Source organism: Chionomys nivalis, chromosome 25, assembly GCF_950005125.1.
Source record: "Chionomys nivalis chromosome 25, mChiNiv1.1, whole genome shotgun sequence".
In the NCBI taxonomy this organism is placed as follows: Eukaryota; Metazoa; Chordata; class Mammalia; order Rodentia; family Cricetidae; genus Chionomys; species Chionomys nivalis.
In genome coordinates this window covers 4,493,614-4,520,449 of record NC_080110.1, presented here as the reverse complement: position 1 = coordinate 4,520,449, position 26,836 = coordinate 4,493,614, and the positions used below count along the sequence as shown (strand labels likewise).

At 40.8% G+C, this 26,836-nt stretch overlaps 1 protein-coding gene and 1 pseudogene across 1 annotated transcript in view; one reads left to right on the top strand and one right to left on the bottom strand.

Moving 5' to 3' along the window:
- Positions 1–1,860: 1,860 nt before the first annotated feature.
- Nup37 (nucleoporin 37) overlaps positions 1,861–26,836 on the bottom strand; it is a 32,998-nt gene continuing 8,022 nt past the window's right edge. Inside the window, exons 4-10 of the mRNA XM_057757845.1 lie at positions 25,685–25,757; positions 23,277–23,371; positions 9,926–10,016; positions 5,551–5,732; positions 5,171–5,221; positions 3,064–3,157; positions 1,861–2,146 (exon numbers count right to left, since the gene is read on the bottom strand). Coding sequence (XP_057613828.1) covers positions 2,033–2,146; positions 3,064–3,157; positions 5,171–5,221; positions 5,551–5,732; positions 9,926–10,016; positions 23,277–23,371; positions 25,685–25,757 — 700 coding nt within the window. The 3' untranslated portion in view covers positions 1,861–2,032. The remainder of the gene's footprint in view (positions 2,147–3,063; positions 3,158–5,170; positions 5,222–5,550; positions 5,733–9,925; positions 10,017–23,276; positions 23,372–25,684; positions 25,758–26,836) is intronic.
- On the top strand, positions 19,835–19,945 carry LOC130866699 (U6atac minor spliceosomal RNA; annotated as a pseudogene).

Sequence of the window (26,836 nt, the reverse complement as noted above, 5' to 3'; positions counted from 1 at the left end):
TTATAAAAGGAAAACATTTAATTGGAGTGACTTACATTTTCAGAGGTTTAGTCCATTATCATGAGGTGTGACATGGTGGCGGGCAGGCAGACACGGTGCAATTGCATTTAAAGGTAGAGCTGTCTTTGAATCAGCAACGTGCACTACGGAAGAGACTGCCTGCTCTGTCCTGTTCCGGAGGACACAGGGAGTGTTAAAGACGCACTGGAGCAGAAAGCTGCTTCTAAGGGCCTGACTGAGCTCCTCTAAGGGAGTCTGAGGAGGCAGCAATCAAAACAGCCGCTTCCAGTTTGCAAACATTACTTCTGCTTAGAGCAAAGGCATCACTGGTAGGGTCAAACTGAGCTAACTTTTTAACTATAGAAAATTATAAACAGTCTGGAGTAGCTATTTCTTAGAACCATTAAAAGTCGCCTGGGGCATCACGTTGTCTCATTACTCCCTCAGCGTTTCTGGGATGTCTGATATTGGACAAATTAGATGCAAGGAAAGCAACAACAAACAAGTCACACATACGCAAGAAAGATTTCAATATTTCTTTCCGGACACGAGATTTCAAACAGTTATCTGATTTAAACATATCTGAGTCAGTGTCAACATGCAGCCACAAGTTATCATAGTAAGCAAACACGAGTGTGATTCTGTTCTGGCAGCAGAGAGACACTGAAATTTCTCAACAGCCAGATCAACAAAAGCAAAGAAGCCCTTAACTGTATCCTCCTGAAAGCAGAGGATTAGTCCTGATATCCTGCAGGCTCGAGAGATCCTGACTGCTCAACAGTGCAGTTAGAACATATCAGCATGGCTTTTTCTTTCCATGATGCTTGTGAGGGAAACTGGACTTCAAAAGAAGGAAAACCCTCTCAGACATATTTATAAACAAAAACAAGAATACTGAACCCAGGAACACAGTATCAGAACCAAGTTATCTAATATGAACTGGAGTGATGACTAATAACTCCCAGTGGACATTTCCCCCCATTTTAGTCTGACTTTCCTATCTATCCATCCACCCATCTGTCATCTATCTGTCTGTCTAACTGCACAGGCTGGCCTGGAGCTGATGGCAACTCCTCGGATTACGGCTTCTGTGCTCGTCTAACGGAAACACATTCCACAGAGCAGGCTTACTAAGGAAAGAGTTCCACGAGACCGAGGAGAGCCGCTGGAAAGCGTCCTGTAGCCTGTCTATAACCAAGGGCAACGGTCAACTTTAATTCTTTCAACTAAAAGATCAAGGAATCCCTCTCATTTCTAGATAATATCTTATTGTATAGAAATACATAATTACAGTTGGAAACAGCATTTTCTTCCCTGTTAGGTTAATACCTCCTGTCTATTTTTGGCAAAACTGTATTTAAACATCTATAAGTTATCTTTTCCCAATATAGGCACTTTTAATAAACGGATGGTAGTATAAACTGGATAATTTCATTATACAAGTTTTACATTCTGAATTAATTTACAACTGGCAACTCATGCTTGATCCCAACTTCTGCATACTCACGTCCCCAAACTGGATCCCTAAATATGACTATGTTTTTACAACACTTCTTAAGTTTACAATAACAATTTTCAAATATGGTGGCACAGCTGATTAACTTTGGGTTCTCAATGTTTTTATTTCTGACAATTAGGAAAAGCTTATATGTCCTCAAAATGTAGAGCTGGGATGTTCAGCTTCATATTCCTTAGCAAAATGTAGACCTAGGACATACAGCTTCAAGGCTCAGAATAGAGCTGGGACGTACAGCTTCAACACTCCTTAGCATGTTTCTTGTCCTCTCGTCTCTGGAGCTGAGCTCTTAAGGTCATTACACAGTTCTTACAAGATTTTACAGAGTATGCACACACATTTGACAGGCAATAAAGAACAACAAGAACATATGTTTCAAGAAGTCTTCATCATTTTATTTATCAAAGAAGACAACTGAGGCATTTCTAGACTTACAGTATATTTGATATAAAAATAAGGATTTCTCCAAAATATACACCAAAATACAAAGTATAGGATAAAAAATACAGAGGAACATCATATTTCTGTCACCCAAAACAAGAGCTTGTGGTCTCCTCCAACCGCACACAGTGGGAGTGTTCTATGCCAGGAAAGACCAGATCCGACTGCCACAGAACCAGTGAGGATGGGCTGGAAATATGTGAAGAATTGAAGAAGCACAGTGAATTCTTAAAAAAAGGAAAACCACTGTCTTTCTTCTATTTCTTTTTTTTAGAAATGTATTTTACATTTATAACTGCTTGTTAAGTGTTGATGAAATAATTGTCATTTATAGTAAGGGATGTTACTTATTAAGCTACTATCCTCTAGAGTCAGAGACAGCATCACAGAACAGAGATCTGAATAGTGCAACATGTGAGCAGGCGTTCAGATGACTGGACAGGTGCTCCTCTGTAAGAATTACGTGGAGAAAGAGAACTGCAAAGCGGTGGGCTCTTTGCCAGCCCCTAAACTACTCTTATAAGTTAGAAATGGGGCTGGAGAAATAGCTCAGTGGCCGAGGGCCCTTTTCGAGCCCCACATGGCTGTTCTCTATCACCCCAACCCCAGTGCTAGGGATCCAAGGCCCTTTCTGACCTTCGTAGGCACCAGGCATGCATGTGGTGCACACATGCAGGTAAAACACTCACACACATAAAATAAGGTAAGAAACTATTTTTGTAATAGAAGTATAATAATGATAAAATACAAATTATCTACTTGTTCCTGACTTGAATGAAAACCTATGTACCACCTATGAATAGTGGTACAGTTCAGAGTCAAATATTTCTGTAGTCTACACAAACCAAGCAAACAAAATCAATATACTTAAATGAAAGATAAAATGCAGATAGAACAGATGAAATATGATTTTTACATTAATTTTGAGGAAAAATAATCTGTTGCTACTGGTGATCAAAACATTCAAAGAAACCTTTCATTGAAGCAGAGAGCAGACATAGTATCTTTAGTTACTAATTGCAAACTTGGGAGCTATGGATAGAAAAGTCAAATATCCAGTTTAAAAAACACCTACCCACAAATGCCATGAAACATTTTTATATTACCTGAGAGTGTCCTAAATGGTGAATCTGAAACTGACTTGTCATTTTGCCAGGATACCCAGTGGTAGCAAATAAGTTTTCGCTGATTGCAGACCACCTAAGAAACAAGAGGGCATAACCGTAAGCACTGTCCTGCAGGCAATTATGTTTGTTTGAAGAAGGCTATATCCGTCTGTCAAAAGCAGTCATTTCATAATTCCACATCTGTCAATATGGCTTCCAGGTAGACTTTCAGCTTATTTAGCCACGAATGCCTCCCTTTTCTGGATATTCGCTGAGTGCTCACTTGGAGCTCAGGACTACATTCTACCATTATGCAAGGTTAGCACAGTCTCCACAGATGGAGACACAAGGCATCAGCCATGTATGGACATTCTGAAGATCAAAACAGCTATGCTCTGTCATATGGGTGCTGAGATCAAACCTAGATTCTCTGGAAGAATAGTGTTCTTAACGGCTGAGTCATCTCTCCAGGCCCATTCGCGGTCATTTCTTTTAAATTCATGCGATACACTTGTGTTTCGGTCACTTGGGATGGCATAACCACTCAGACTATTCAAGTCTTCAAGGTATCAAGGGAACTCTCTCCATTTCTCTAAGTCAGCGAACGCTCTTGGAGACATGACAGATGACTGTCGGTGTCGTGAAGGAGGCAGAGGAAAACAATTCTTTGACAATCAATATCTGGCTCAGACATTATTAACTGTTCAACAGTGCCCCTGTCCTTTGTCTATACCAACTAAACCTCCGCACTGCTCTGTGACAGGGTCCAGCTCTAGGAGGTGAGATGTAATTGGTGAAGAACGCCATAGCCATTCTCCACAAATGTGGGAGCGCTCCATTTTCTCGTGATCTTAGGCAACGCTGCAGCAGACTGAGATATCAGCCAGAGGAACACATCCAATACCTTCTACTAGTCTCCTTCCTACTGCCTGCAGGCAGGGTCTCTCCCTGAGCCAGAAGCTCACCATTCCTTATAGGCTGGCAGGCCAGTGAGCTAGGATCTGCCTGTCTCCGCTTCCCAATGCTGGGGAGGTGGTGGAGGTTGGAACTCAGGTCTCAATGCCCGCATAGTAAAGGTCCTTACCCACCACACAGTCTCCCTACCAATGTCTGGGTTTTTAATGGCATTTAAGACCTACTAACACACTGAGCAGGTGACTCTCACTCTCTGGAGAAGGGGAACTCTAACATCTTTAGAGTTCTCACAAAGCACACATAGTCACTGAGTTTAAAACATGCCTTTGCTCATATCTCTGAAATTTGGGTTATCTGATAATCTATGGAATTTTTAAAAATATATAATTCATTTTTATGTGCACTGGTATTTTGCCTGCATGTCTATCTGTGTGAGGGATTCAGAAGTCCTGGAACTGGAGTTACAGGCAGGTGTGAGCTACCATGTAGGTAATGAGATTTGAACTTGGATCCCCTGGAAGAGCAGCCTGCACTCTCAACTGCTAAGCCATCTCTCCAGCCCCTAATCTATGGAACTGTAAGACTATAATGAATATATTTCACTTTTAATAATAATGGAGTCTCCATGATCCTATTAGGGGTATTTCAGACTTGATTTAAAACAAACAAACAAACACACAAACAAACTCCAGCAAATTTCAAATGTCTCAGTGTTTTCAGTCTGGTTATATGCTTTTTCTATTATTTAAGACTCCTAATGACTATATAATGGAATAAAATGACAAAAACAAGACATATTAATTTAAGTGAAGAAACAAAACTAAACTTCAGCATGTTAAAGAGACATACTAGCTGGCACGATCTTGCTTACAATCCAGTGATATTCTCATGCAAACATGGGCCTATGTATGCTGTAGTTATCGGGACAGAGCAACGCTGAGGTCGCACTGGAAGACTGGCTACACGTTCTCTGTGAACGATTATTTCCTAAGTGTTTGAAAAAGTAGATTTTCCACTTGCTTAAAAAAACTAAGCAACTACATAGTAGGGAAAGCAAGATAACCCTGATAAAGCGAGCAGACAAAGCAAACCAACCCCCAAACTCTAATGCAAAAGGGAGGGCTGGGGAATTCTGGTAGTGGCATACCACCAAATCAAGGATTCACACAACTCCAAAAAAAGAGAACATTACCTAAACAGATGTGCTCGGTCCGTGTGAACGGGTCTCGTCTCTTGAGGGTAACTGCGAAGCAAGAGTTTGCATTTTGAAATTACGCGTTAAACTCAATAGACAAACTTAAAGGTTTTAAAGGTGTTTTTTTCTTTGGAGCTCAGTAAATTTAAGGTGCAACAAAATTCCAAGTAAGCACTCAGTTGGAAATAGACAGAAGCCAACAGACACGACTTAGAATCACCCCGGGCACCACAGACACTAACATTCCCAGAACTCCTGCCCTTCTACAGGAGACACTTGTTTTCAATGTACACGGAGGCTCTTATGTGTAAGAAAGGCCCACCGGGTCACTTAACAACGTACTTACGTAATGTAACAGTAGATATACTAACAACTACCTGGACCGAGTGATGTCCCAAATTATCCAATCATTTCCTGCGACAGCACCAACTTTGAAGGTGTTTTTCAAGCACCAGTGTGCTGACATTAACGGTGTCTGTTCTGATTGAAGAGATAAAATTGCCTGTTGGGCCATTAGATCATAAAACCGGATTGTTCCATTCTTCTCAGCAACCATCAACTGTAACACACAGAGGAAGAAGGGAATTTCATGTCATCTCATTAGCTAAATCTAAGAAGGAGATTCAACATCATAAAAATAAACATGCACACACAAACACACACACACATACATATCACAAACAGAAGGCAGATGCATAAGAAATGAGAGGCTATATAAAAGTATCAATACAAAAACATTCCAGAGGAAATTGGCAAAAAGAAACAAAAAAGTTAAATTTTAGGGTATCAGCTTTGTCACTAGGAGGATCAAGATTAATACTCTAGGAAAAGCTATATTTACGCTAGTTATAAAAGGCCATTATGTATCCTTTGACAGGTAATTTGTTACACGTGTGTTTGCAGATGTATGTATGTATACATGGCATGGAACAGTCAAAGACAGACAGGTCTGGACAGAAAGATGGCTGCTTCTTCCACTTAAAAGTGATTAAGTGCTATGTGATTGGCGGCTCTTATCTCTGAAATGGAGATGTGAGGATAAGACTCTAGCCACTGTGGGAACTGTAAGATGGACCAATGCTAGGTACCACTGTGTCCTGAAGTTTACGACCTATGTCCTACCTCTATAATGCCAAAACAAACAAACAAACAACAAAAGCTGAAGTAGATACTGACAGAAATAAGGCCAAGCCACAGAAGAGCCACATGCCCATCTGCTAAACTTTAAACTTGTTCCTGCGAAGTCAGGTTCCAAGCTTATCAAGGTCTCTAAGAAGTATTGAAAGGAAAAAGCTAATCCTGGCAAGGAGGGGAGCACCCTCCAGAGTCTGCAGAATCTGAAACAGAAAAGGCTGATGATGCTGGAGATACTTCCAAGCATGTGTATTGTTGATAATTCTACTTCTGTTGGCTAGAAAATTTGAAAAAAATATTTTAAAAGCAAGTCTTATAAAAATGCAATCTTAGCCGGGCAGCGGTGGCGCACGCCTTTAATCCCAGCACTTGGGAGGCAGAGGCAGGCAGATCTCTGTGAGTTCGAGGCCAGCCTGGTCTACAAGAGCTAGTTCCAGGACAGGAACCAAAAAGCTACAGAGAAACCCTGTCTCGAAAAATCCAAAAAAACCCAACCAAACAAAAAAATGCAATCTCTCTTTTCCAAGCTATATAGCTAGCACACAGAACCCTTCACTGCTGTAGGGGAGAGAACATGTGTTACTAACAGTGTTTCCAAAGTCAGACTGAAGTATAGGAAGGAGAGCACCTCTCCCTGCTAGTTTTAAGACTTTCTCTTGAATCGTAGGATGAGGTGTTCCCTGACATGCATACACTTGGCTACCTTGTGAAGATGCAGGAAAACTCAAATTTATTTTTATGTCCTTTTCCCCTTCTACCATCAACTTAGATTCAGTTGTCTTAAGGCAGAGATAATTTGAAAAGGACTCAGGGGAGTCTTCAGATTGATACTTCTGCAATTTTCAATTCCTGGATGTCAGGGCTGGCTTATAAAACGTTGTCAAACATGATGTGACGGCTAATACCACTTGTCAACTTGACAGGGTGTAGACTTGCCCAGGAGACATGCGTGCCTCAGAGTGAACCCCCACCAAGAGTCAGCCAGTTCAAGTGGGAGGATCCACTGCAGGTGCTGGGGTCCTGGACTGCACTGAAAGAAACCGAGCTGAGCACTGGCGATTATCACGCTCTGCTTCCCAAGTGCTGTCTTGTGCTGTCATGATTTCCCCACTTTACCAGGCTTTTTTGTTGTAGCAACGAAAAGAACAACTAATACACAACCCTAATGTGAACTGTCCATCCTCACTTTAAGCTTCCCCATTCAGAACCAAGTATAGACTTTATGCAATCTGATGGCATCTTTCCCATTTTGATAGCTCATGTATGAAGGTAGTTTGAAAACTGTTGTATACTGTTAATGACTGCCCATGTCTTGTTTGAAATATCATAATGGCTCATGAAATCTATCTCTAGTAAGCTACATATAAGCTGGCACAGAAAGAGTAGTAATAGGCTCGTTTTGCAAAGCATCTAGTAAATATTGAATTTTTAAATAAAGAATATTACTACCTAAATATTCCCTTATTCTAAGATTCCATTAGTCTTAGATGTTTAATAGACTAGTTTTATCACTATATGAAATATGTAATCAAATGTACTTTTATACAATAACTCCCAATTTTATAAAAATTACATGAAAGTTGTTTCTTCGACTCACAAAAGCATGCCATTAGGATATCATCTATGGGAGAAAAGATTAACAGCTAATGTCCAAAGAACACGCTTCATCTCCTCTGTAAGGCTCCATCCTCCTGAGAGTGTCCTTTGATTTGGACTACAGAACGGTGGCGACGGTGACGACGCTCCTGGACGTGAAGGAAGAGCTACGGAAGAAAGAGCAGGGCTGCTGGGAGACCCTCGGCTCTCACACTCAGTGTGTCACAAAGAGGGAAAACAGTTCACAATCAGAATGCAAGAAACGGTGACAGAGCACAAAGGGAAATACACACACACACACATTTATTTAATGGGATGAGTTTTAAGAAATAATCAACAATGTGAAAACTGTCTCCATTTAAGCATTTTTTAAGAAAAAAAAATCCACTAATGTATTGTTTTTTTTTTTTTTCCCACTAATGTATTGGAAATACCACTCGTAATTTGAGAAAATCTTGGTAACTAAATGACATTATAGAGTTAGACTAAGATGAAATACAACTAAAGTCACAAGAGGGCTGACCTCGACGCCCTAGACCTGCCGCATTTATACACCTACATAAAAGTTATTCTAGGATCCGCATCGGAGAGAAGACATGAGCCTCACTCAGACTTAGTTACTTAGTATAGGTTCAACTTCCATCTACTGCCCTGCAGCTGTCGTGTCTTCGTTTTCCTCCATGGCTGAACACATATACCACATTTCCTTCATTGATCTGCTGATGGACATCTAGGCCACTCCATTTGTTGGCCATTCTGAAAGGCATAGCACTCGTCAATAGAGTCATGAGAAGTGGAGAAGAAAAGGGATTAGGGAGGTAACAGAATACATGTGACATGAAGAACAGTGGAGGTGTTGGGACAGGAAGGCGACAGGAGGCGACCAGGCAAGAGGGCAGGAAGACAGTGGAAGGGGAGTGGGTCAGTGACCAACAAGAACATACATGTACAATAACGAGATCCACTAATCTGTATTTTAATTTTAAGAAAGCTAAACAAAGGAAAATATACCCAAACATTTAGAAATAAAAGGTACAACAGAGACAGCTTAAAATTTAAAAGGAAGTTGGAATGATTTAATTGTTAAGAGAAAAAGCTTTACCACTGCATATTTGCTAAATTTAATCAACTCTATCTTTTTGTGCGAAATTGAGGACACAGGAGTGAACTGGAGAAAGGCACGAAGCTATTAGAGGTCTAGGAAAATCAGGTGCTCAAAGAATGAGGGTGCCTACAGGAAAAGCTGAAGGATCCATTCTGAGATGAACACAGACAGTCCATAAAAAACATATTGGCAGATGAGAAAACTTGTTGAATGGCTCCTGTCTTCACCATGAATTAAGGGTAAACAGCAGTAGTTAAGAACTCAGTGTAGCTTTAGTATCTTAGGAAGCTTTAATTTGAACAGCCCTGATGGCTCAGTGGTTAAGAGCACTACCTGCTCTTCCAAAGGTCCCGAGTTCAATTCCCAGCAACCACACACATGGTGGCTCACAACCATCTGTAATGAGATCTGGTGCCCTCTAGAGGTAGAGACCTGGTCAGTCTTCCTCATCCACTTAGACCATGAAACCCAGTATGCACAAGTTCAACAGAAACGCCATACATGGGCTGCCCATGCATGCTTCAGCATGGGCAGGGCATAGATTTCATTTCAATTTTTTTTTTTTTAAATTTGAACAGGAACGGGATGTCACTAATACAGAACAGATGAGCCTTATGCCACTGACATGCTTGTCTGTATGTAACTTCTGATGTTTTGTGTTTGTGAGCTGCACACTGCTAACTGGACTGAGCCTGGGTCTCCAGGCTGCAGACTCCACAGGCCAGGAAAAGTACATTCTGCATATATGAACGATGGTTGCTAAGGCAACGTGAGAGAAACAAAGTGCTGACTTCTGTACTACCTCAAATGCACTTGTGCTCGTTGTGTTTGAGGTAGAAAGTCACTGGGTCTCCTTTACAAGTATAGGCATTATACCTGCGTGTTTGCTAAGGGAAAGCCGAGTTACAGATAATAACCTTAAAAGCTTCCTCGGGGTGCCAGCATACACTCATTCCAGGAGAATGAAGAAGAAAATGAGCCGTCTGCTTTCCTTCCAAGTTCCAAATCCTAATGAAAAGAGTTTGAGGTTAAATATTCTTGATACATCACTACCAAAAAAGTGAAACTTTGACAAATGTCATCAAAGCCATTACCTACAGATTATTACATACACTTATATTTGATAAACATCTCTGAGCAAATGAAAATACTGTTGTTGAACAATGTCAAGTTGACATAAAGAATTTAAGTTTCACCATGCTCAATTATGGAAACAAAGACGTATATTTTCTAATTAATCTAACATAATAACATTAATTATTTATGTGTCCACTGCAAGCAAAATCAATGTTTCGAGGCCATTAATCTGGCTGCATGCCTACTTGAGTCATTTCAATTAATAATCCTTCCTATCAGTGGTGCTCACACACAAACACACACACACACACACATGCACGTACGTAGTATCTATACACAAGCCTTTCCATTTTCAACATAATGAAGTAAATATGAAGTGACAGTAATTTAGTGCATAGCCATTTTCCATGACACTTGTTCCTTCCAACTTTGAGCATGTCTCATCTCACAGTATTTTGGTCTAGCTGACTTTTCTAATGTTTTCTCCCCAAAGCTGGACATGCTTAACAGTTACCAGATTAAAGAAACAGGCACTTGGTTCTTTCTAACGTCCATCAAGAAGCACCAGCCTACTCAAAATTAAGGCTCTTTTTCTCGGCAGCTTTTTGAGACAGGGTTTCCTGGTATAACAGCCCTAGCTGCCCTGGAACTAGCTCTTGTAGACCAGGCTGACCTCAAACTATCTGCCTGCCTCTGCCCCCCAAGTTCTGGGATTAAAGGTGTGCACCACCACACCCCAGGTCTCAGAACTCTCAGGCAGGGCACTGTCCCCAGGACGATGCTCATTCATCTCAGAACTCTCAGGCAGGGCACTGTCCCCAGGATGATGCTCATTCATCTCAGAACTCTCAGGCAGGGCACTGTCCCCAGGATGATGCTCATTCATCTCAGAACTCTCAGGCAGGGCACTGTCCCCAGGATGATGCTCATTCATCTCAGCAATCTCAGGCAGGGCACTGTCCCCAGGACGATGCTCTTTGGCTTGCTCACAATTCTCACCCAGTCACTGTTCCACTGTGCAGAGTGGATTAGCATGGCAGGAGACAGAAACCCGAGGATCGGGGTGGCAAAGTGCCTCCAGCGTTCTGGTCTTAGTGAGTACATTCACAGCTAAGGGGTACAACTCAGTGGAGTGTGTGATGAGCACATGAGGCCCTGGCTCCGTCCTCAGCAACCCTCATCAAAACTGATAATCAAGATTAGGAGTTCTCCCCCGTTTTGTGTAGGTTTTATAGTTCCTACTTGCTTTAGGACTCTGGAGGAGTCTATAAAAATTGAGGAATGTAAAGTAGGGAAAGTTTACTTGTGAAAAGCATAGGCCGTCAAATTTGAAATGCCGTAGTAACATATAAGCTAGACACATACGTTTCAGGATCACCTACTTGATTAAATATTAGAAGCATATCTTTTCTTTTACCAAAAGATACTTTTCATTTCTTTTAACTATATGAAGCAGACAGCTCTGGTTTAACTGAAGAAGCAAATCAACAAGAGTTTAAACTCCTGTCCTTCAATACCTAGGATGAGACTGGACATTAAGGCAACTAAGTCTTTCTCCTCTGTTACCATTTCCATAATGAAGCATTGGGCTAGCAACTATTTTATCACTATTGGAATAGCAGAAATCTGTCTTCTCAACTCAATGAGTCTCATTGGGGGTGGACTAAAACATCCATTCTTTTGATTTTATTTTAAAATGAATTTGATTTTTGTTGGCTATTATATAAATTGAGCAAATACATGCCAAAATATTTTCATGGTTCTCCCCTCTTCAAATAAAGAAGACAAAAGAGGTGAAAAATAGAGAGACAGTTATGAAAATAAGTCAATTAACTAAGTATATTGTGGTCTAATGAGCCAAATTTTAGTCTAATTTCAGCAGTATTTTATCCCGATCAGAACCCGATGATCCTTTTAAAAAAAGGGGAGCTAGTTCAAGCATGAGGAGGGTCATATGGATTATATTTCAGAGGACTAGGATACAATGATTTATGATTTGTAATTATACACTGATTCAATAATTCCCAAACGTTGCATAATCTCAGTACTAAGTATGCAAAATACAACAAATTGGACTAAAATAAGTTATCCTAACTAAATTAGCTGCAGATGGTACAATTTAAGTTGTTATGTCTTATTTCCCTTTTTGATAGATTCCGTAATTAAGCCCTCTGAAATTCTTTTGTGGAGCTCAACTCATTTTCTATCTTTACCAAATATATTAAGTCCATCTGATCATGTTGCATTTCATCTTCTTGTGTGAAGTATATCACAGACACAAACGGTAGATGAATCTTAAGCACACAAAACAGAATACACTCAGAGAGCAGCAGCTCAATCTAGACATCCCAAACCACCCCACACCACCCACAACGCTCTTTTCTAGCTGTTTCCTCACTCCCGGACAAGGTAAAAAGTCACCATTATGACTTCTAATGAGGCAGCTTACTTTTCAGTAGCATAAAGACAACGCCACAGTGTGCACTTTTGTTCTGGCTTCTTTTACCCGCTGCCATGTCCTGTGAGAACGCTGTTATAATCTCCCCACTCGTTTCAGAGTTCCCAGTTCAGCACACAGCCACACACACACTGCCACAGATGTTCAGACTGTACTCTCCTAGTCCATGTCCACCCTTGGTGCCTACAGACCTCCATGTCCACCCCCAGCCCCCCTGCAACACATAGGCATTCCCACAATCCCTACTGTCTGCTCAGTATATACCTACGCATGGGACTGGTGGATCAAGTTGACAAATGGGTTTAACTTTGACAAGACAAACATTTGCCAAAAGCTTTCCGGGTGAGCCACACTGCTTTATTCTTCCTCACTCATGGCTATAATCACCACCGTAAAAAGGTAAAACTCTCATCTTATGTGCTCATAAAAACATCACTGGTCTGAATGTCCAAAGCTGCAGTTTTCCAGATGATCTTCTTTCATGAGACTGGTTTCATTTCTAAGATTGAGTTTTTATTTTAAATTGTGTGCGGTGCCTGTAGAAGCTACACGCATCAGATTTCTCTAAAGCTAGAGTTGTAGGCGGTTTTGAGTATCCTGGGCACTAAGAACCAAACCTGTTCTCTACAAGAACTGTCCTCTACAAAGCCATTATGAACCCTTAACCATCCAGTCATCTCTCTAGGCCCTAAGACCGAGTTCTTAAATTATTGTTCTTTCCTGTATTTGATGTCATTTCCCTGATCTATGCATGGATACATTTGGACAAATTTTAAGACGTCTTTACCCTTGTTTTTGTTTTGTTTTTCTTTGTTGTTTGTCAATTTGACACAAGTTAGAGTTATCTGGGAAGAGAAGCCTCAGTTGGGGAGACGCCTCCACCCAGATTGACTACAGGCAAGTCCGTGGGATGTTTTCTTGATTAATGACTGATGTGAGTGAGCCCAGCTATTCTGAATTGTGTAAGAAAGCAGGCCGAGCAATCCATAGGGAGTAAGGCAGTACACGCCATTCCTCCAGGCCGAGCAGTCCACAGGGAGTAAAGCAGTGAACGCCATTCCTCCACGGCGTCTACTTGTGTTCCTGACTCAAGGTTCCTACCATGACTTTCTCAATGAGGAGTAGAACGTGAGGGCTCAAGCTTTTCTTCCCAAGTTGCTCCTGGCCATGGTGCTCTAGCACCACAACAGAAACCCTGACTGAGACAGCAGATCCCCGCTGACAGTTCTTCCTATCCCCCCCCCCCCCCCCCCCCGCCGCTCTGAAATCACAGGAGAAAGCTGTTTCCGAATGTCTTCTAATGCCCAACTGCAGTATGCTCGCCAAGATGGACCGTAAGTGCTCTGTCCAGCAAAGCACTGTTTGCATGTGACTTAAAACCTTATTAGTTTAATTAATTATGTAAACTGACAACACATGAAAATAAAAGAACTATTTCAATGAAATGAACTTGATGGCAACGAATCAATATTAAAAAATCTAAATTAGGTGTGTGAGACAAGCAAGCACCAAACAAACAAAAAACCATCAAATATTGATGAATTATAAACTTTTTAAAACCATGCTGTTTACACTGTAGATATTTTATTATGGTAGTTGCTCATAAAACAACAAGAGAGAGACAGACAAGAGAGGGAGAGAGAGAACATGAGGAAATATACACAAGAGCAAGAATGCCTCAATGGCAATCAATGGATTAATAACCTAAGACAAAGGGCTTTGCTCTGCTAGCAAATCAATCTTCATACATGTGTTGGATATTAAAATGAGTGGCAGGCATGATTTTAAGATAGTTTCCCAGCTTTCTGCTTTTCTAAAACTCACTGGTATAGCCCATACCACATAGGAGGGCTTCCCATAAGAAGACATTGAAATCTGAAAATCCAAATCTATTTGAGTTCAACAATGTGTTCATAATGTTTTTCAAAAAAGCTGGCACACTAGAGAACAAGAAAAGCTTTAGTCGGGGAGCAGGCAGAGCACTTGTCTACCACGTCTAAGGCTTGGGTCAGATCTCCCGCACCTCACAGGGAAAACAAACAAGCATTCCCAGTACACATAGCCAAACTACGGGAAGAAACAGACAGTTTATAAAAATATGGTGTAAACGTCGCCAGGTTAAATTACTGGGGCCAAACAGCCAAAAGCTATTCGAAGTGGACAGGTACATAAATGTAAATGATTGCAATTAAATATCAGAGGTAAAGGGTTTAAGGTCTCAATCAGGAAGCCAATCTCCAATGAACCAAAGGCACTAGAGAGTGGATGATAAAGCACCATCTTTAAAGAGAAAGACAACAGCAGTCTTCACCCAACGTGAACTAGAACAAAGAACTTCCCATTCCAATACCATCCTGTAAACAGAAGTTAGATTTAACTGTAACATGGAGGAATCAAAACTTAACTGGGCCAAGTTTATGAATTATACTTACTCTAGTTTTTCTAGTAAAACCATTGCCTTATTTTAGTCTAAGAGCTTTTTAATGGGATGTAAAATTTCCTTACCATATGGTATGAAAATATAATTGTCATGTAATTAATGAAAAGATCCTACAAATTGTGTGTTGGCATGAGATACCATAGTATTTCCAAGGACCTTTTCAACTGACAACTGGTGGTGGGTAGTCTGAGAACTCTAGAGGAATCTCATGCATCACACACTGTTCTTTTATTTGTTTACTCTGTTTCAGTTGGCAGCTCACTGTCAGTAGAAAGTGTGTCACAGAAGGACATTTCTGCTAGCAAATGTTTTCAAACAACAGACAAAAGAAGGGATGAATGACATTAGGTGACGCATCTGTACCCATTAAAGCCAAAATACAAACCACAGGATTTCTACAAAACACCACTAGATCACATGCGTCGGTGTTCTGGTTAATTACATAGAAAAGAACAAAAGTAAGGGGCAGAGATACAGTCGTAAGGATGAAAGGGACTTTATCTGTCCTCGTGCACAAGAATGGGACTGCCCGTGTTGACAGGAAATATATTTTGTTCAATTTGTTGTGATAGCAGAATGAAGATTTTCCTTCTTAATTATGAATTATCAAGCAACTCAGGTTAGACGATCAGAGAAAGTGACGGGGAGACAAAAGACTTAAGTGTTTAACAAAGTTCAGAGGTATGTAGTGGCATTTCATCTGTATTTTAATAAATAAAGCTTGCCTGAAGATCAGAGAGTAAAACAACCCCACTGGTCAGCCTTATGACTAGATAATGGTTAACACACACCTTTAATCCCAGTAACCACACTGGCTGCCATAAGAACCAGGCAGTGAGCCGGGCGGTGGTGGCGCACGCCTTTAATCCCAGCACTCGGGAGGCAGAGGCAGGCGGATCTCTGTGAGTTCGAGACCAGCCTGGTCTACGAGAGCTAGCTCCAGGACAGGCTCCAAAACCACAGAAAAACCCTGTCTCGAAAAACCAAAAAAAAAAAAAAAAAAAAGAACCAGGCAGTGTTTGCCTTTAATCCCAGCCCTAGAGGATTATAGACAGGAGAACACAGCCCTCAGACACAGTCTCATTCTGAGATTCCTGGAGGCAGGATCGCCATTTCAGACTGAGGCTGAGGTAAGAGTCAGTGCCCTGCTTTGCTTTTCTGACCTTCAGGGTGAACCCCAATTTCACTCCCTGAGTTTTTATTACTTGTGCTAGAGGTGGGACTCTAATAATTAAAAGCCCAAATCTAGGAATTAAATCTTTACAACTTTTGTTAGTTAATAGCTTGGACTATAGTAAAGTTTGGCAGCTATGTAAAGCCTTAGAAGTAGAGGTAACCAGCCTGGTCTACAAAGGGAGTCCCCAGGACAGACCTGTGCTTTGAATGCAGACTGTCCTCTTTGAAACACTAGGGAACGAGTCCTGGACTCTTGAGATGCCACCAGCCTGATGACCCGAACTCAACTCCTGAGATTCCCGCGGCGGAAGGAGATACTCCTGTACGTTGTCCTCTGAACTCTAACGCACACCCCCGGTATGTTTGAGCCCACACATGTATAAGTAAATAAATTCTAATTTAAGAAAAAAAGTAGAGACAACTAAATAGTATGATAATTTGAAGCAAGGATTTCTCAAAGGGTATGTCAAAATATGTCATTTTCAAATACACTCTGAGGGCTGGAGAGATGGCTTAGCCGTTAAAGGCTAGGCTCACAACCAAAAAATATAAGAGTCAAATACACTCTGAAATTAACATTAGAATTGATTTTTACCTTTTTATAATACTAATGTGTACTAAGCAAGCAGCATCACAAACTTTAATATGCATGCAACATTAATGATGAAAGAAATGGATTGCTAGTCACAAAATGAGAATTAAAAGATTAATTTTTAATTAATTGTCCCTGCACTGCCCTGTTCCCTTCCACAGCCAATGTTCCCGTTCCTGCAGATAGGAAGGGAAAATCTCCATCCTGTCTCCTCCATGCTGTCCTGAGCTGCAACCCTGACTTCCCCACTAAAAATAAGAATCTGAATGTGAAAAAAAAAAAAAAAAAAAAAAAAAAAGATTAAAAATGAGAACTGCGTATGCTTCTATTTTATCTTTCATTAGCATTAATTCATTCACTGAATTAATAAAGGTATGCAAATGTGATCCAGTCTGTAGTGTATTTATTCCCTAAAACCTCTAGTCATAACATAACAATGAACAATCCTGATTTTGCTCTATGTTGGGAACTATTAGGCATTTCCTATGAGGTCTTCAATAATGATTACTCTTAAGAAATGTTACATTGGCCTCTCTTCAGAAGGCTCAGTTTCCCCTTTGCTACTTCCATCAAGGGCATTTTTTTGTTTTGTTTTGTTTTTCAAGACAGGGTTTCTCTAACAGTCCTAGCTGTCCTGGAACTAGCTCTTGTAGACCAGGCTGCCTCTGCCCCCAGTGCCAGAATTAAAGGTGTGTGCTACCACCGCCCAGCTAATGGTTATCTTAAAATATTTCACATATTTTATGGTTCCAACTGAAGAGAGGTAGTAGAGAAACTCCATATTAGTAATGGATCCTAAGAGATTTTCCACTGTATGTAAATAGACCGCCTATGGCAAGAGCTTGCGAGTGTGTGGTACACGCTTCTCTTGTAACAGCCGTTTAAGCGACGACATAATTGGTTCAGTGGCCATCTTAGGGCATCATTTAGTATCTTAACCAGTTATTTGGTCATACCTGTAAAAACAAACAACAAAACAGAGGGACTACATACAGAGACGGCCCAGTCCATACTGCTCCTGCAGAACCTGCATTCATCTCCCAGCACCCATTTCAGAGGCTCACAGTTCCCTGTAACTCCAGTTCCACGAATCTAATGCCATTTCCTGGACTCTGGAGGCTCTGCACTGCATATGCAAATCCCCAACCCCACCAATACACACAATTAAAAATTATACAATTTTTAAATGAGTCTCATCTCGTAAGGAAAAGCTGTACCCTACCCTTCTTCCATTCTTAGCAAGAACAAGAGAGCTTTAACAGCCCATGTTTCAGAAAGAAAGTGAACAGTATATACACACCTCACATACGTTAGTCTTGAACTAAGAACCCCTCATTTGAGGGAGTCAACTTTTCCTTCATCATAATTTTATCCACTAGTGTTAAAGGCTAAGGGGTAAGGAGGAGAAAAAGGTTCTTTTTGACATCTTTTGTAATTACAGTGAGCACCGAGTCTATCCTTTTGTATCACCCAGAGGACAAGTGGGATCTGTACTAACGTGTTTAACACGTGTTGATAAAACTCTCCTTACAGAATGACACTGTTTCTAATATCCAAGAACATATGTGACTTGGTACTGACTAGGAATGGGATGTTGTTCATTAATGAATTTTTAAAGTAATAATCTAAACCCATTAATCACTTAAACACAGGCTGGAAAGCTGGTTCTCCAGCTAAGAGAACGCACTGTTCTTGCAGATTTTACTCCCAGGACTCAAGACTGGGCTGTTCACAATCCCTCCCCTGTAACTTGAACTTCAGGATCTGATACCCTCTCCAGCCCTCCACTGGTATCCACGTGTATGTGGAGAAAGAAGCACTTATTTACACATCAGTGATTTCAAAATGAAACAATGACAATCAGCGAAACGCATGCCAGGAGAGGAGAGTCGTCAGGAGGACTCCCTGCAGAGGTTGAGCACAGCAACACGAGGCCCTCAGTGCAAGCTGGGCTTTTTTTTTTTTTTTTTTTTTTTTTTTTTTTTTTTTAATATTTATTGAGAAAGGGTCTTGGTATGTAGCCTTGGCTGTCCTGACACTCAAGTAGCTCTTGAAGGCTTCAAACTCAATCTCCCAAGTGACCAGTATAGGTGTGTGCCACCACGTGGGAGCCCACAGTGACTCAGTTTCCATCTGGAATCCTTGCTGACTTAAAAAGTCATTTGAGTTCAAGCTTGCCTGCTCTGTCTGCTCTAGTATCCTTGAGAGTTGTATGAATGTCCTGACTAACTCCACAGAAAAGAGCATTTTGCCCACGAGTTACAACACATTATCTAAGCCACAGGCTGGAGAACGCCAGCCGACTGCACAATCAGATAGAGAAAGCGACTGCTTGCGGCTAGCGGGACCCACATGGTAGACAGCGAGCCTGCATGCACTTTCTCCCCAGGACAGTGCAGGGCGGTAGTTCACTGACTGTAGGCTCTGCCTTCCGTCTTCCACCCTTAATCTGTATAAAGACAAGTTCTGAAATAAACTCTGGGCTGTTTGGCGTTGGCCAGTAGGCCTCCCAGATCTGTCCGTGTGTCCGTCTCACTCTCTTTTCACCTGCATCTCCTCAGCCTCGCACCGCCCTCCAGGTGCCCAGGCTGACTCATCGGCAGGCTCCAACACCTGAATTTGACAGGTTCTTTTGGGCATAGTTTTGCAAAATCCAGTTTATTTAAAGGACTTACTCTGAATTCACATTTGTTTTATCTTTTAAAAATGTTTTTTCTTCCATAAGATGGTGGTAGTAGAGTGTGAGATCTTTAAATTTCTTTATACTTGCTAAAAATTTGTTAATTCTCATAATATTGGGAGAATTTAACTAGTCTACAAAAACAAAACAAAACAAAAAACAAACCAAAAGAAACTCAAACAAACAAAAATAAGCAGCCTCTCCGGGCGGTGGTGGCGCATGCCTTTAATCCCAGCACTCAGGAGGCAGAGGCAGGTGGACCTCTTTGAGTTCGAGGCCAGCCTGGTCTACAAGAGCTAGTTCCAGGACAGGAACCAAAAGCTACGGAGAAACCGTCTCGAAAATCCAAAAAAAAAAAAAAAAAAAAAAAGCAACCTCTCAGTCTAATCTAAGGAAAACACAAGTGTTGCACGCATGAGAGAAGGTTGGCACGCCCATGACAAGGATGGAGGCCGCTGGGAAGCCCGTGTAAAGGCACCACCGCCTACTTTGTGGCATCTAGCCACTGTTTTAGAATCATCAGTAACAGAGGAAATAAAGGTCCAGCTAGATCTCTCTTACCACCAAATAAAACCTCCAGTGCAGGAAAGGGTTATATTTAATTGAATTGTTTGAATTGTTGGCCAAACAGGCAAATAGAAACCACCAAACAATCCAGGATGTTGCCAAGGTTATTGGTTGCTCTCCAAAAACTGATGGTAAGGCCCTATTGCTGGAGACAACATCAACAAGGCTAATCATGTCAGTGGTGACGTGGAGAAGTAGAGCTGATGCCTACAGAGTCATCACCGTTACTAATTCATGGCAGTGTAAGGAACTCTGCACACTACCAGAGAAGGGCAAACACCAACCCAGCTGCACACCGCTGATCTACAATGGTGGTCTGCCTTCAAGACAGGCTGGGGCAATCGTGGAACAAGGCTGTGTGAACAAGCAACCGCTCAGTACTGCTCAGGAAGCCTAGAACCTGAGACTAGATAGTCCCTGTACTGGGGAACCACATCCTAATGTTCTCAAAAATCAGTGTCTTGCTCAGCCATCATCAGAGACACTGCCTCCTGCAGCAGATGGAGCACAGGGATCCACAGCTACACAACGTGCAGAGAACAAGAGACTTTGAACAGTTTTATGTCTCCATAAAAATCTCTCTCCTCAAAGCTTAGAGAACTCTGTGGAATAAGAGGCGGAAAGATTGTATAGGGGTGGAAGACGGCAAGGAAAAAAGGCTCCAGACACAACAGGACGGACACACATGAAGAGACTGGCAGCGTGCACAAGGCCAGGTCCCAGAACTGAGGTGAACACAGTCCCTGCCCTTAAACCAGAAAGTTTTCTCCAGCTGATAGCTAGCTACTCACAAAGGAATCTCACTGTGCATACAAACCACACTTGAGGGTAGGTCCCAGGCCCAACAGCAGATGCTAGAACAAAATGAGCCAATCGTGTTTTCTGAGGGTTTCTGGTCTTACCATGCTTTGCTTAGACATTTTCAGTCTCTCAGTCTCTCAGTCTCTCAGTCTCTCAGTCTCAGTCTCTCTCTCTCTCTCTCGCTCAGTCTCGATCTCTCTCTCTCTCCCTTTATATATATACTGTTTTAAGTATATTATTAAATATACATAAAATAATGTTATTTATATATTACATACCCCATATAAAATAAAATGATATATAAATAAGCATATTACTACAGTAAATATAATTATAATATGTAATTAATATGCTTTAATGTATATTTTATGTACCTTACAGGTTATATAGCAAGGTTTCTGGTTTTGGGCTTTGTTGGATTCCTGTGTGCCAATGTACATGTTTCTGTGTCTATGTGTGTATCTTGTTAAAGGAGTTGTCGTGGGTCCTCCAGCCAATTGAGGAGCGTTTTTTTGTTCCAAGAGGTGCATTGGGGATGGACCTGACCAGGAGAAAAAGTGAACAGAGGTTAAGATGTCCCTTTCAAGCCATGAGCCAGCGACTTTGGGAGTTAGCTGTGGCTTGTGATTCGAATCAGGTTCCCCTTTTGTTCTTTAGTATTTGTCCATGAACTTTATTTATTAATAAATGGTAAAGAAATTTTACATCAGTTTCTGTGGGGTTTTTTTTGGCTTTTTACTTTTTTCCTGTTCCTTTTTTGTCCCATTCATATTTGTTTGCTTTAATTTTATCTTTTTCAAATTATTGTTGTTATTTAGATGCCTGTTTGTTTTATAGTGAGAGAGAGCAAGAAAGGGCATGAATATGGGGGGGCGGTGAGGATCTGGGAAGAGTTAGGGGAAAGGGAAACCCTAATCAGAATATCTATTATCTATCTATCTATCTATCTATCTATCTATCTATCTATCTATCTATCTATCTATCTATCATCTATCTATCTATCGCGTGTATATATACACATATATTTGCTTTTCAATAACAAAAAGGAAAAGCAAACAAATGACTAAAACTAAACCAAACTAAGCCAAAGCAGAAGAAAAGCCCTGGAGGAACAGTCCCAGACTATGGAGTGCGCATCGCTGCAGTCTGCTACTCGTGGGTTCCTCCTTGGCTGTCAAAGACATTAATTTTTCCCCTTTCAGGCTTTATTATTCTATTTTTTAAAAACTCCTATTTATTTATTTATTTATTGTGGTGTTTTATATGCATGCATGTCTGTGTGAGGGGGTTGGATCCCCTGGAACTGGAGTTACAGGGAGTTTGTTAGCTGCCATGTGGGTGCTGGGAATTGGATCTGGGTCCTCTGGAAGAACAGCCAGTGCTCTGATAGGTTTCATTATTCCAAATGCTTTTGATTAGAAAAATCATTTCACAGAACCAAATTATCAAAATTTATTTCTACTTTCCTATTATTTTAAATGATCTGTTTATTATTTAGGTCTTATACAAACGGGTTAGTAAATAAAATACTTGGGGACTTAGGTTTTATGCCTACAAACCTTTCATGCCCCTCACAAGGAAACTTTAGCAGGTAGTACATAGATACAATAGCCTGTAACTCATTATGCCTTTGACAAACTGTAAGAAGCAGCTGTCAGGCTGACTTGCAGTGTGAAGCACTACATGTTTAGACGCTGTACAGAGATCTATGTGCATTGACAAACACAGTGCTGAAGGTGCAGTCAGTCAGTGAACTCTGCTCAGGGCACCGCTAAAGCCATGAAGCAAATGGCACCCTCACTGACTCCCCCAATTTACCCTGCACCCTTCAGCTCATTTCTACCTATACCATTGCATTGCATATTAATTATTTCTGATATTCTACAGCTTTGAGCGTTATCAAAATGTTACACATATCCTATCCATTCTGCATTATCAAAATGTTGTATTTATCCTACCCACGCTGCACTGGGAAAGGAGCCTGTGGGGGACACACATCATACTGAAGTGTATCCACTGAGACAGACTTTACGATTTGTCAAATTACTCAAGTTTCCTTCTTAGGCAGCATATGAGAGTTATAGTTCACTAATGAACAGTAACCTATCTTTTGTGATGTAAGAAATAACTTCACAATATGATAGGAGACTGATATTATCCTTCTGAGCTTGCCCAGTATTGGAGACTTTAATTCAGTGGTATATATAGGCTTATAAATCCACACATACATATTTATAGGCTTACAAATATGCAGATCCAAAAGAAGAGGACAAAACTACTGATGAACCAGCAAGAGGAGTACCCATTAATTGTATGAAAACTTAATTTATTGCTTTTGGAATATTTGTGCCTTGTCTACAATTTAAATAAAATAGATTTCATTTATGATACTGCATGATATTACAATTTCCTAATTTTTAAAATGTTCACTAAACTACAACGACAATTCACAAATGTGGTTGTAATAAACAACATACCTGCAGGTGTGGTCGTCACTCACACTGGCAATCTCATGGCCTTCCTTGGGATGGAACACCAAGTCATTGATGAAATCTGAATGGCCCTCCAAAACCTGGGAGAGAAAGAGCATTAGGGAAGCATGGCCACAGCCTACAATCTCCCTATATAATGTTTTCACTTTGTAATTTTTCCCTCCTATTTTTTTTTTTTTTTTTTTAAGGTTTTTCGAGACACGGTTTCTCTGTGTAGTTCTAACTGTCCTTGAACTCTGTAGATCAGGCTGGCTTTGAACTCAGAGTTCTATCTGCTTCTGCTTCCTGAGTGCTGGGATTAAAGGCGTGCACCACCACAGCCCAGAATACTTCTTCTCTATAAATATATTTTAAGAAAGCTGCCATTTTAACAGTATGTTTTATATAGCCACTTTCCTAGAAAGTTGCATTGGAAAGAAGTCAATCATTCGACACACAGTCTTTCTTTGCTAGTATGTATTCCTTATAGAAACATACTAATTTTTTAACTGCATCTGTTTTCATAGCATCTCTGTGCTCTGTTATTACATAAAGCTCAAATAAAAACTGAAGTTGTAAAAAACATTTTGGGCTTCCTGAGACAGAGTCCTTCTAGGCTTCTTCTCGTGGATCTGTTGCTTTACACACTACAATCACCTAGCACATATACACAATGTCAAGTTCACCTCTAATGTATGCAGTCATTTGTGCAATGTGAACAACAGCACAGGAGACAGCTAACACTATAAGCCCACAGCCACAACCAACACAAAAGTCCTCTTCTGGTCCTTGAGGGAACGAATGGGAACTTGCAATGACCATTATTATTCTGTAAGTACAATTTCAATTCATCATGAGAGCTACTTACTAATAATAGAATATATCTATATCTCTTTATATAGATACACATGCGACTTACTATGCATAAAGCATCAGTCTGAAGGTCTTACATGAATTAGCTCACTCAGTATCCACAACCCAGAGGGAGGCGCTAGACCCCAAACTTTATCAGTAGGAGTAGAGTTGCCAAGAAGAGTAGAGTCCCTGCAGGCAGGACTGAGCTTTGAAGGCAGGGAGTGTGACTCTGGAATCTACAGTCTTTGTTCTTTTTTTTTTTTTTTTTTTAAAAAAAACCTTTCTTTTTATTTATTCTTTGTGTTTTTTACATCAAGCCTCCTGATCCCACCCATCTCCCCTGAAAATAATATAAAATAAAAACTTAGAGAAAAAAAGGGGGAAAAAAAGGAGAGGAGGGTCTCATCATGGAAGCTGCAGTGTGACACAGTGAGTCACACAGTAAACTTTATCCATACATTTTTACACGCAGGCATTCATTTCCAAGAACCAGGGGTCTGGTTCGAGGCCCCTTTCCTCTGTCGCACTATCAATGCTGGGCCCTTGCTGGGACTCCTCATGGACATGGCGATGCGCCCGGTGTTGCTGCACCTATTTTCCTAAAGAGATCTGCGTTTAGTTTTCTAAAAATCAACTTAAATCTTTCCGGCCTTTATTGAGGCTTCCTACGTTAATTTAAGGAGTATGTTCACACTGTAAAGATTATAGTGACAGAGCTGGCCCACCCACAGCAAGTTTTTAGACATACTTGTCCCACTTTCCTTATGTGTACTATGGGAACACCTAGGACCTATGCCCTCAGCAAATTTTAAGAATGCCGTATACAATTTTTCATTTTTGTAGTTATCAATGCATACATCATGCTCATTCTCCTTCCCCACCACTCTGTGATCCTGCCTGGGCTACTCTGCACTCAATACTTGTCTCCTGAAGCTACATTTCATTCTGCCCTTACTACATCTGCATGTAAACCCCTCTCTTGCTGGCTGTTCCCAGCACCTGTAAGTGTTGTGTTTACTAACTAGCTCCTTTTAAAATTCCATCTACTAGGGTGTATAATACAGTAAATTAAACCTAAATTGCAGACCTTGAAGAGAGGGCGAATCATAAGCACGAGCTTGACTGGATCTTGAACTAAGACACAGGCCTTTGTTCTTAGGAAACCTTCCCCCAGAGTGCCTGCACCGGGTGTAAATGGTCCCAGGAAGAAGCCTTGTCAGCCTGCCTTCACTTCTGGCTGCTGTGCCCTATTCTTTGTTGACATCACACTGCCATGCACAGAGACACTGGCACTGCTGAGCTTCTAACTTCACTGACGGAACAGCAGAGCTGCCAGCCCCTTCAGCATGTAGACTGTCACTGCCGGATGACCCAGTTCCTATTAGTAATGCAATATCCACTTTTATAATACGGATTCATTCTACTGCTTTTGTTCCTCTAAAGAATTCTTGATTAATCCAATAGCCATTAAAAGGTCATTTTAAATCATAAGTATAATTTAATAAGCAAAGAAAATGAACATACTTTAACATATCAATTTATTGTAGTTGTCAATATACCTTATATTCATTTTTGTCTTGAAGATCTGAAGTAAATAATCTAATCTTCATATCAGCAGCTGAAGTACAAAATCTGAAGAAAAAAACCAAACAAACCAATTTTTAGCCTTTGGAAATTAAAGGTTTCTCCCTATGCCACCTTGACTTCTAAGTCATCAAATCTTGTCATAACTCATGACGCTTTCTGGGATCAGTGGTGGTTGGGGGCAGGGATTACTGCAGTTTGCACTAAAAATATTACAGCCATTAAAGAAAGTAGGAGACAAAGCCAATGTCTGGAACACATAAAATCTTAGTACAGTCTGGATTTGTGCCTCCAACTATTAACACAAAATTTCATGTTAAGTTGGCACGGAATGCCTCGCATTCCCTACCGCTCTCTGAGTTTTTGCTACTTTAGGGCTTACAAGTCATCCTTTAAGAAGAGCAAACAACCTCAGAGACGTGAACCAAGATGAGTAATGTGTTCTCTGCTACTGTGAGTGACAAACAAGTGGGATCGGAAGGGCAGCGAGTTAGGAGAGGACAACGAACAAACACAGCACACCGCGTCACCAGCGAGAACTTCTTAAATACAAACTAAAACTCGACAGTGATTCTAAGCCACACCTTAGCCATTTACAGAGCCCACGGTGTAGTCACAAAGAAAATTCTATGTATTTCAAAATACTCTTAAAAAATAAAGAAAAAATAGATCATATGACCATAATCATATACAATTATATACGAGTCAGGGTACCAACTTGTTGGCTTCTCTTAGCTCTACTGGATGAAGAACTGTCTTGAGGAAGATATCAAATATATAAATATTAGTAAGAGCTAATGAATGAGCAAGTCTGTGTATAACTGCTGCCACAGAACAGCAAGAGGTCCCCACATAGTCACCCTAAAACCAACAGACACCACTCATGAAGAACATGGACATATCTAAGTAACACATGGTTTTCTTCTTTCATTATGAAAGTACAAGGGTGACAGTGAACAGATGGGACACCGACATTGTGGCTGAGAAACCACTGCGCCAGTGTTTGGTTTGATGAAGTAGTTACAATTCTCAGTGTATTTTCAAACTGCTTGTCAGACGGTCTGGTCTGAATTTTACTTCTATATTTTTTAAAGTAGTTGCCAACAAACATAGATGCTGCCAAAAAG